Here is an 11,226-nt window from a genome sequence, read left to right as displayed (position 1 = left end):
TGCTCCTGTACAATTCCTATTTATTATTTCAAGACCTCATTCCAGAGAAGTCCATGAACTCCTGAGCAACCTACCAGGCTCCCCCCAGAGCCCCTGGGGCTGAACAACGAAACCTTGATGGGAGGGAGACACAGGATTCCAGGTGCTTAAGAGTTTCCGAAGACAAAAGGGAGGGTAGAAATGAATAAGCAAACATCCTCCCCTCCGCCACCCCGAGCTGGGGATGCTCCCGGTACCCAGGAAGGGGTTCCTGTCCCACAGTTGGTGGCAGGGGGCTGTGCAGTGCCCCCCTGCTCGGCTGCAGGGAGGGATAGGGAGGTGCAGGAGCAGTCCCATGGGAGCCAGGGGCATCAGAGCTGGGAGTACAGGGAGTTCTCCATCTCCGGCGTCAGCTTGGTGTGGAAGGAGGCGAGACCCACCCCGAAATCTGGAGGGAAAGGGAAGAGAATCATAGAATCAACATGGTTGGAAAAGACCTTTAAGCTCATCCAGTCCAACCGCTCCCCAGCGCTGCCAAGGCCACCACTAACCCGTGTCACTAAGAGCGGTCAGCACTGTGGCCAAACCCCTCATAACCTGGTGCACGGACATGGGGAGGACACATGGACACCCCCCAGGGCATCACTACAGGGTGAAGAACCAGGGGCTGGAGCCCGGTGCCCATCCCAGCATCAGGTCCTCCCCCTTCCAGGACAGAGGCATCGGGCACACATTGTCCATGCAGGGCAGGCTGAGGGATGCTGCTCCTGACCAGCATCCCTCCCTCCCCACCAGTATCCCAGCAGCTGGGGTCCCTCCCGCTGCCCCCATGGGGCCGTACCCATCTCGGTGTCCATGCGGCCGGGCGGCGGGGGGTTCTTGCGGTGGTCCTCGATGTGGAGGGTCATCTCCTCACGCGAGGCGCTGGAGTAGGGGCACTGCATGCAGGTGTAGCGGCCCCGCGTGTGCTCCCACACGATGCGGCTGTTGGAGGAGTGCCCTGCAAGGACGGGCGAGGAGGGAAGCACAGCGCTCGCCCCCCGCGCCATGGGAGCCGTGCGAAGCGCAGCGCTGGGTGCAGGGTGCTCGGTGCCATGGCTCGTGCTGGGTGCCACGGGGCTCGGATCGGCCGGTGCCATGGAGGCAGGAGACCCCTCACTCCGAGCCCTACATCCATGGAGGGTCCCTGCCCAATGAACGCCAAATCTGGGAGCAGGGAGCGAGGCTGTGCCCCCCCGGCCCTGACGTCCCTTTGCCTGTTGCCTCTCCGCAACCCGTGGAGCAAAGGGCAGCAGTTTCCAGCCCAGCCTTGGGACTGGGGAGGACTCGAGCCCAAGCAGCTCCAGCAGCTCCTTCTCTTGCTGCTTCTGCCCTCAGAACCAGGCTGGGTGCTTCCTGGGGGCACACAGCCAGTGACCCCCCTGTCTCCAAGCCTACCTGGGCAGCATTCCCTCTCCATGTGGCTCCTACAATGGAAGGAGCCTGCCCTCCCCCTGTGCTCCCCTCTACTCTCTGGGGAGCATCACGGTGCCCTGTGGGGCTTCTCCCATCCCCTGCAGCCCCCACCACCACCCACCGCCCCCCCGAGTGACAGAAAGCAGCCCCCAACCAGTAGGTGCCAAACTAACCTGGAGTCACTCCTGAGCCAAAGCATGGGAGGAGTGGGCTGACACTCACACCTGCGGAGGGAATCGAGGGGCAAGACAAGCATTAGGGCTTCCCCTCCCTGAGGGGGGACACGTGGGGGGGAAGGCCTGGCCCGGCCCCCCGCCTCGCACCCCCAGCACGCCGGGGAGCAGCGGGGCTGGGAAAATTTGGAGGCTCGATTTTGGTGTTTGCCGGTGCTTTGTCCAATAGAACATCCCTGTGGATGGGATGGAGAGGGCAGCGGAAGTGGGATGGGGCTGGGGGGGTGCAGAGCGGCCCCATGCGGGGCTGGGAGGGGGATCCTCGGCTGGCCGATGGCGGGTTCTCCTCCGGGAGCTGCTGGTGAAGGTGGGAGCAGAAGAAGCTTTGCCCGGACGGCCCCACGCGCTCACCTTGGCTTTTCTTCCAGACGGCGTTGGAGATGGGGGGGCCGTGGCCCGGCACGTAGGGCCGGAGGCGATGCTGCGCCGCGGGTTGGGGCAAGCTGTAGGGCGAAGGGTGCACGTAGGACAGGAACGGCCCCGGCACCGAGGAGGGGGGTGGCCCCGAGAACCGAGTCAAGGACGATGGCCCGAAAAGGCCGGGCTCCAGCAGCGGGAAGGGGTGCGGGGCCGGCGACACCAGCGGCAGCGCCTCCAGCGAGCCGGGCAGCTCGGGGAGGCTGCTGGGCACCGGGGCAGTGTCCGCACCGGGCACGATGGCTTCTTTCTCCAGGGGCCGGATAACGCTCGGGAGTTTGGGAAGCCCCTCGGGTGGCTTGGCCGGGGGGTCCTTCTCCAGGGCAGAGGTAGCGGGCGGGAGGGGCTTGTCGGCTTTGGGGGGTGGCGTGGGGCTGCTGGCACTGTCAGAGCAGACGTGAAGGTGCTTGAAGAGCGAGCGGTGCGTCCGGAAGCGCAGCATGCAGTTCTCACACCTGCAGGGCCAGGAGACAGCGTCAGGAATGGTGTGTCCCCCCACATCACCCCGAGAGCATCAGCGACAGCGTTCCTCTCCACATCACCCTCCCAACCCTAGCCCCAGGGTCTGCAAATGTGGGACTTCATGTGCTTGGGGCTGTTTGGGAGCTGTTGGGTGCCCCCAGATAGGACATGTCATGGCAGGGGTCTGCAGGGAGATGGCAGGTCTCTTCATGAGGGACTGCAGTGATAGGACAAGTGGGAGCAGGTTTAAATTAAACCAGGAAGAGTTCAGGTTAGATATAAGGAAGTTCTTTACTGTGAGGGTGCTGAGGTGCTGGCAGAGGTTGCCCAAAGAAGTGGTAAATGCTCCATCCCTGGCCGTGTTCAAGGCCAGGCTGGACAGAGCCTTGGGTGACATGGTCTAGTGTGAGGTGTCCCTGCCCATGGTAGGGGAGTTTGAACTGGATGATCTTAAGGTCCTTTCCAACCCAAACCATTCCATGATTCTCTGATGGGATGGGGACCAGCAGGACTCACTTGAAGTAGCGGTTCGGCTTGTAGTGCACCTTCATGTGGGCCATGAGGTCCTGCATGCTGGGGAAGGTCTCTGTGCAGCCCAGCGTGGGGCACTGGAAGGTTTTGCCTGAGCAAAGAAATAGGGCAGAGATTCAGCAACAACGCGGCTGCGCTGCCCCAGCCCCACCAGTGGGTCTCCAGCACCTCCTCTGGTGCTGTGCAGCATCTCCTGGAGGTACAGGCTCCACCACCAGCGCTGTCCCAGCTTCAAGCCCCACTTTGCCACCTCCCAGCCAAAGAAAGCGCACCCTGGAGCGATGTGGGATGTCCCAGCCTTACCCTCAAGAGACTGCGTGGGTCTGTAGTGGACTTTGAGGTGGTCCATCAGCTCCTGCATGCTGGGGAAGGCCAGTTTGCAGCCGTAGCTCGAGCACTGGTAGTGCTTCCCTGGAAGGACACAGATGCGTTGGCCTCGTCCCTGCCCCAGCCGCTGCTGTCACCCCGCGGGGCAGGGCTGGGGCTCACCTGGGACAGGCCTGCGCTTCAGCGGCCGCAGCTCCTGCGCTGGGGTCCCCCCGCTCCCCGGCACCGCGCCGCTGGGCACAGCCACCTCGCTGCTACCTGCGGGGAGAGACCGTCAGAGGCCACGCTCAGCCCCAGCCCGGCCACAGGCACCTCCACAGGCTGGGGAGAAACCTCATGAGGTTCAACAAGGGTGAGTGTAGGTCCTGCCCCTGGGGAGGAAGAACCCCAAGCACCAGCACAGGCTGGGGGCTGTATGGAGACAGGCTGAGAACATTGGGGCTGTTCAGCCTGGAGAAAACAAGCTGTGTGGAGACCTCAGAGCAGCTTCCAGTATCTGAAGGGGGCTACGAGGGTGCTGGAGAGGGACCTTCATCAGGGACTGTAGTGATAAGACAAGGGGTGAGGGGTTTAAACTGAAACAGGGGAAGTTCAGGTTAGATATAAAGAAGAAGTTCTTCCCTGTGAGGGTGCTGAGGCGCTGGCACAGGGTGCCCAGAGAAGCTGTAGCTGCCCCATCCCTGGCAGTGTTCAAGGCCAGGTTGGACACAGGGGCTTGGAGCAACCTGCTCTAGTGGAAGGTGTCCCTGCTCGTGGCAGGGGCTTGGAACTGGATGAGCTTTAAGATCCCTTCCAACACAAACCATTCTATGATTCTACTAGAGAGCATCTCAGCTGAGAAGGGCCTGGGGGTGCTGGTGGGTGACAAATTGCCCGTGAGCCGGCAGTTTGTGCCCTTGGGCCAGGAGGCACAAGAGTGTCCTGGGGTGCATCAGGAGGAGTGCGGCAGCAGGTCGAGGGAGGTGATTCCTCCCTCTCTACCGACCCTGGTGAGGCCACATCTGGAGCACTGTGTCCAGTGCTGGGCTCCTCAGGACAGGAGACAAGCAGCTGCTGGAGAGGGTCCAGCAGAGGCCACAGGGATGCTCAGGGGTCTGGAGCATCTCTCTGATGAGGAGAGATTGCGGGAGCTGGGCCTGGTTAGTCAGAGAAGAGCAGACTGAGGGGATCTCATCAATGCAGATCAATAGCTCAGAGGCAGGTGCCAGGAGGATGGTGCCAGACTCTTCTCAGTGGTGCCCAGTGACAGGATGAGGAGCAATGGCCAGAAACTAAAGCACAACAAGTTTCACCTCAACATGAGGAAGAACTTCTTTCCATTGAGGGTGTCAGAGCCCTGGCACAGGCTGCCCAGGGGGGTTGTGGAGTCTCCCTCTCTGGAGACATTCAAACCCCACCATGGACACATTCCTGTGTGACCTGCTCTGGGGGTTGGACTGGATGGTCTCCAGAGGGCCCTTCCAACACTAATGGTTCTGTGATTCCTACCCTTTACAAACAGGGGTGCATGCAATTGGGGGAGGGTCTGGTGGGGTCTGATTTAGAAGGGGCTGGAGCCCTCCAGGGTGGTTGGAGATGGGATGCTCTTTGCTCTGAAAAAGCTGCTGGTATGAAGGCAAAGCCTGCTGGTGTCTCAAACACATTGGGTGGTGCACCATGTACAGCCATGCCCACCCTCAGGGTGCTCCCCAGTCCACCTCTGGGGTGGGATTTGGCCAAAGGGACCTCACAGCAACAGGAGCAAAAGCTTCTCCCCTTCATCCTGCCCCAACCCCTCTCACCAGGCACAAGGGACTCACCTGCCCCCTCTCCAGTGTATTTACCCCGCAGGGAGAAGGTGGGCACAGACTCTTCCTTCTCCGTCTTCATGGCCTGGCCAGTGGTGGGCACAGGGTGATGCACGTGCTGATGGTGTCTTCTCCTGGTGATGCTACACCGAGTGCAAGGGGGAGAGGTTAAAGCGTGGCATGAAGGGCCTCCTCCTTGATGCCCCATGGTACCCTCCTACCGGGGGACCTCCAGGGCAGGAGATCCCAGCTTCTGAGTGGCTTTGCTGTGCCTCTGACAGGGAGGACCCACTGCAAAGGCAGGACTTCCCTGGATACTCCCCCCATCCACCCTATCCATGGTTTCAGAGGGTTTTCCAGCCAAGAGGAGCACCAGGTCCTATTGCATGACCAGGAGCATCGGCAGCAGGGCCCGATGCTGATGGGCATGTGGGAACAGTTCCTTCACACAACCTGCATCAGATGGTCCCCCAGATTAAATTGGCTTCACCAAGCCTCAGAGTCAGGCTCTGACATGCACAAGTCAAACACTAAGTCCTAGTAAAAAGCATCTGAATAGTCCCTCACTTCAGGAGAGTCCTCAATAGTGCCTTAATGTCAAAGTTAATAATAATAACAGCAATAATAAAAAAATTGAACCACAGAACGGTTTGGGTTGGAAGAGTCTTTAAAGCTCATCCAGTTCCAACCCCCTGCCATGGGCAGGGACACCTTCCACTAGAGCAGGTTGCTCCAAGCCCCTGTGTCCAACCTGGCCTTGAACACTGCCAGGGATGGGGCAGCCACAGCTTCTCTGGGCACCCTGTGCCAGCGCCTCAGCACCCTCACAGGGAAGAGCTTCTGCCTCAGAGCTCATCTCAATCTCCCCTCTGGCAGGTTAAAGCCATTCCCCTTGTCCTGTCCCTACAGGCCCATCATAGCAGTGCTGGGGCTGCAGAGTGGCTGCAACTCACACATCTGCATTTGGGTAGAGGGTTAATATTTCCCCAAGAGCTCAATGACTCCCAAACCAAATATCCCTGGGGAATCTCCTTGGGGATCAGCCTTGTGGTACAAGGAGGTGCACCTGCATCTACCCCATCCCTCCTGGCCTTGCTGACCTGCCTGTCAGCATCTATTTCAGAGGCATTTTCCCAGCTTTTCCGCTCCAGCCTGGCTCCCGGTGGGTCGCAGGAGGTGGGTTTTACCCTGGCACAGGCAGCTCAGCAGCTGTTACTGCAGGAACTGCAACCCACCGGCAATAAATCAGAGCATGGAGTGGGGAATCCATGTGGGATTATTTCTCCGGCTGCCCCCAGGCTTGTGGCTTTGTTTGGGGGTTGCATTGGGGTTTTTTGTCTCAGTTTCTGCTGCCACTGCGGGATGCAACCTGGGACTGAGGCTGGAAGGGGGATCAGCCACAGAGCTGTGGGGTTTGGGCCAGGAACAGGCTGGTTGTGTCCCAGGAGGGGAAATTCAGCCCTGGCTGGAGGGGTTGGTTTGCTCCGTCTGCACAAAGCAGCTTGGGCACACAAAATTCACAGCAGCTTTGATGGAGCTTTGTTTTATCAGGAGATAATGCAGGTTTTGGTGGGGAAAAACATCTTGGGAATCTTCCTTTGATGGAGAAAGCATTAAAAGGATCGAGGCAGGGCTACAAGCTCAGCCTTGTGCAGCGTCCGTGCAATGCCATCACATTTTGGTGACTGTCACCAAAACGCCCAACCTTTGGTGCTGCTGGAGCTTTTCACGAGTCCTTGAGGCTGTAGTGAACCTCCACCAGGTTCTCCCTTCCCTGCTGGAAACACTCATCCTGGCTCAGTCCTCAATGCCTGTCCCCAGGACCTGCTGACGGTCTCTGATGGCCTCCAGATGAGGCTGAAGGCAGCAGGACACCGGTGCCCACCGCACCAAGAGCTCAGCTGGAGCACAGGCAGCTTCCTGCTTCCTCGGGAGCATGGCAGCAGGGACCTCCCAGTGCTCCTGGGTCAAACCTTCCGAATTTGCAGCTCCTGCTGAAACCTCCCTCCTCTTCTTCCCGCGTGTCTGCTGCTGCTTGCTGTTCCCCAGTTGCAAGCAGTACCCCAGAGATGTGTTTTGAGCTGATTTTTCCCCTCTGGAAAAGCTGGGAAATGGCCTCTTGGGGACATACTAATGGACAGGTCAGTGAGGGCAGGTGGGATGGATACAGGCGCTCCTTGCTGCAGCCAGCACACGCCTGTACACACTTTGTGGTCCCGCCAATGTCCTGCTGGAGCAAAGCTGTTCAATGCAGGTGTGTTTTTGGCAGTGGACATGACAGCAGCACCGTAGCATCACGATATGATCAGCCCAGGCCCTGGTTTTTGGGGAGCTGGTGGTACCTGTGTCACTTTGCTGTCATTGATCACCTCCCGCGGGACACTGTATAATACTTTTAATTCTCCAGGACCCTCCGTTCTGCCACCCTGACACCATTCTGCCGCTGAGCTGCCACTGTCCCCATCCCTAGTGACCCCACAAAGCCACCGGAGATGTGACTCCCCACATGCCAATGCAAACCCTGCCCTGGAAACCCAAGTCTGGAGCCACAGCATATTTGGTGTTGTATTCACAGGGTTGTCTTGCTCCAGGTTCAGTCTCCCTGAAAACCTGCTGGCACCAAACTCCCTCATCCCAGCCCCTGCGGTGAACAGGGACCCTAGAAAAATCCTTTTGGGAGGCTGACAGCAACAAGGAGCTTTGCAGCTACTGGTAACCCAGTTGCTGATTCAGTTAATAATTAATACAGCTCATCTCCTGCAAACGAACCAGGGAGTTTATACATATCACCAAGCACAGGAGACTTACACACACACCTCCCCCCAGGAGGATAAATGGGACAAATAATCCTATTGGAGCATCTCGTTGTGGTTTCTGGCCTGGGGTTGCAGAAGCTTCCCAAGAGGCAGCTCCTCGGCGCAGGAGATGAGAGACAAAGGCTCTGAACAAGGGGCTCATGTGATTGCTCAGCCGGGGAGCGCGGAGGGAGGACGCACAGGCTGACAGCAGCACGGATGCTGCCGGCGCCGCGCTCCCGCAGCGCTCCGGCCACCGCGCATGGGGTGCAAACCTGCCCTAAATTAAACCCATGTCCTAAATTCTCCTGTTGCCTTCAGACGCTGCAGGGAGCCCTGCAAGAACCGGTGCTGGGGGGAAGATGCTCCAAGGACCCCTGCCCCTGATGCCCACCACAACCTAGGTGCCCTAATCCCAACCTGGGCTGGAGCAAAGCCACTGCTTTGATGTTTTGCCTTCTACTTCGCTCCGAGGGCATGCTCCCTGCTATCCAACTCAGAAAATCTGCCCAGAGAGGCCCACGGAGCCCACCCTGAAACCCCACCACATCTGCTGCTGGTGGCAGCGTGGGCATCCAAGGGGTTCCCTGTGCCATGTCCCCACAGCAGACATGGAGGGAGCTCATCCAAGGCCCTTCAGTGGTTCCTTTGGAAGCATCTTTCAGCCTTTCCTGCAGAACTGCCCTGGGCAGCAGGGGGGTCCCTGCCATCCCCCCGGCTTGCTCCAAGCCACAAGTGACCTGGGCAGCGTGTGAACAAGGAAAAGCCACGCTGACATTTCCCCACATCCCTGCACCATCCTGATGCCCACCTTTATCAGCCTGCTCACAGCCAGCTGATCTACTGGGCTCTTCAGCTAGAAAAATCCCTATTTCCTTTCAGGAGCCATTTGGGGAGGACAGACCTTCCTCCCTGAGCCCAGACAAAGCCGCTCCCGGAGCAGGCAGCCCTGGCCACGGTCAAGTTCACACCATGGCCAAGGCTCAGGAGCCCCTTCACCCCAGCAGCAGATGAGCAGCCGCATCCCCCAGCCCGTGACAGCAACAAAGCAGCTCCAGCGTGTGCAGGAAGATGGAGAGACCGTGGGGAGACCCCAGCGGGTGCAGCCCCGGGATGCTCGAGGTGGTGAAGCGGGTCTCGGTGCTCCCACAGACCCCACATGCCTGCAAAGACCCCGGGGCCAACACCTCCCGTGGCTAGCTGTCCCTGTGCTACTTAGCCCCACAGGTGAGACCCCTTCTTAGCTAGCAGCCCCCCATGGGTGGCACCCCTATGGCTAGTGGTTTCTGCAGCTAGTAGGCCCCTATGGTTATACACCCATGGCTACTCTGTGAGCAGTAACACGGCCATGGCTAGCACCCCCATGGCAAGTCACCCTGTAACCTGGAGCCCCCCGTGCGCAGCAGCCCCACGGCCGGTGCCCCCCCCCCCGCCTCTCCCGGGCAAAACGGGTTTACCCGGAGCCGGCCCCTCTCCGCAGCCCCCAGTGCACGTCCAGCTCGCTGCAGCGCCCGGTGTAACGAGCCCGTTACACCCCCGGTGCCGTACACCCCCCGTTCCTGCACAGCCGCCGGGGCCGGTCCCCCTTCCGGGGCCGTACACCCCCCCGTTCCCGTACCCCCCCCCCCGCCCGGGGCCGGTACCACCCTCCCTCCCCGTTCCGGTGCTCCCTTCCCGGTGCCGGTCCCGCCCCTTCCCGGTGCCGCGGTGCCGCCCGGCGCTGCCCGCCCGCACGTACCGGGGCTGCGGCGGGGCCGGGAGCGCGCATCAGCGGCGGCGCGGCCGCGGGGCCATTTTCTGAGCGGAGCTGTCGCGAGAGCGGGGGGAGGAGGAGGAGGAGGAGGAGGAGGAGGAGGAGGGGGGGGGAGGAAGGAGCGGTGCGGAAGGGGGGGCGGGGGCAGCGGGGGGGCCGCACGGCCCCGCCCCGGGACCCCCGGCTGCCTTTACCGGGTGTTTTCGCAGCGTCCACCCCCCCCCCCCCCCCAGGAGAGCTCCGCACCCAGCACTGCGGGCGGCTGGAGCATCCCGGGGGGCTCGGAGCATCCCAGGTCCTCGGATCATCCTCAGAGCACCCTCAGTCCCTTGGGAAGCCCCAGACCCCTTAGAGCATCCCTCCAAACCTTTTGGAGCTCTCTCAGAGCACCCCGGACCCGTTAAAGCATCCCAGGGCCCTCTGAGCACCCAAGTTCCTTGGAGCACCCTGGACTCCTGGGACCCTCAATCCTATCATGGCCCCTAAGAGCCCCTTGGAGCCTCCCAGGACCCTCAGAGCAACTGGAGCTCCTCAGAGACCTCCAAGCCCCTCGGAGCCTCTCTGAGCACCCGGAGAACTTTGGAGCAGCCGAGTGGGCGCCTGAGCTGAGTGGGAGCATCCCACACATACAGCACCCACAGCCGGGGTGCTGCCCCCCCACCCCCAAGGAAAGGCTGGAGGGTGCAGGAAGGAGCTTCTGTAATGAATGGATTTTCCAAAGCCTTTGTTTTTTTTTTAATCCAAATCAAATAAGAGTCTCTGCTTACCTTTCCCCCCCCCCCCCCCCCCCAAGTTCTGCAGTGAAAGAACTCCTAAAAACCTGGGATTTGCAGGAAAAATCCCCCCAAAGATCACAGGCGCTGTAAAGCCCATAGTGGGGAGGCCCAGCCGTGGGTTGCAGCGTGGGGCCATGGAGGGCTTCACATCCCAGCAGCCTCCTGCCTTGTGCCATCCCCACCCTGGAGGAAACAGGGTCCCCTGGACCCCTCTGCAGTGTCTGGGGCAGGGGGTGTCCCTGCACAGGGGGCTGCGGGATGGAGGAAGAGGAGGGCAGGGAGCGGGCTGTCGTCACTTCCTCCGGCGCAGGGCCCGGCGGGGGGAGCGAGGCACAGGCAGGATGAGCCCTGACATGTCGGTGCCGTTCATCTCTCTCCCTGCTGCAAACTGCCCAGAACAACCCCAGATCGGGCTCAGCCCCCACTCAAGACCCCCCCTCAGCCCCGGCTGTGCCCCTGTCCTGGGGGTCTCCTGAACCCCGGAGCTGGTGCAGCCAAGGAGTCCTCTGAGCACCCTGAACCCCTTGGGAACCCCCTTAGAGCCTTTTGGAGCTCTCTCAGAGCATCCCAGACCCATTAAAGCATCCCAGGGCCCTCTGAGCACCCAAGTTCCTTGGAGCACCCTGGACTCCTGGGACCCCCAATCCTATCATGGCCCCTAAGAGCCCCTTGGAGCCTCCCAGGACCCTCAGAGCAACTGGAGCTCCTCAG

At 60.6% G+C, this 11,226-nt stretch overlaps 1 protein-coding gene across 4 annotated transcripts; it reads right to left on the bottom strand.

Annotated features, from left to right (window-relative positions):
• On the bottom strand, positions 1-9,820 carry LOC115618122 (zinc finger protein 414-like). 4 transcript variants are annotated; one of them, XM_030509337.1, is made up of 9 exons: positions 9,725-9,820; positions 5,204-5,334; positions 3,567-3,662; positions 3,381-3,488; positions 3,063-3,168; positions 2,019-2,539; positions 1,608-1,658; positions 821-979; positions 1-427 (listed from the first exon to the last, which is right to left on the bottom strand). In XM_030509337.1, the coding sequence occupies exons 2-9, from the start codon at positions 5,271-5,273 to the stop codon at positions 351-353; spliced, it is 1,188 nt and encodes a 395-aa protein (XP_030365197.1). In that variant the 5' UTR covers positions 5,274-5,334; positions 9,725-9,820; the 3' UTR covers positions 1-350. The 4 variants fall into 4 exon arrangements, with proteins under 4 accessions (XP_030365197.1, XP_030365198.1, XP_030365195.1 ...); XM_030509338.1 differs by lacking the exon at positions 1,608-1,658 and having other exon boundaries at positions 9,725-9,812; XM_030509335.1 differs by lacking the exons at positions 1-427; positions 821-979; positions 1,608-1,658 and having other exon boundaries at positions 1,665-2,539; positions 9,725-9,812.
• Positions 9,821-11,226: the final 1,406 nt, after the last annotated feature.

This window comes from Strigops habroptila, chromosome 20 (assembly GCF_004027225.2).
Source record: "Strigops habroptila isolate Jane chromosome 20, bStrHab1.2.pri, whole genome shotgun sequence".
Lineage (NCBI taxonomy): Eukaryota > Metazoa > Chordata > Aves > Psittaciformes > Psittacidae > Strigops > Strigops habroptila.
Note: the sequence above shows the minus strand (reverse complement) of the source record. Positions and strands in the feature narration are given on the sequence as shown.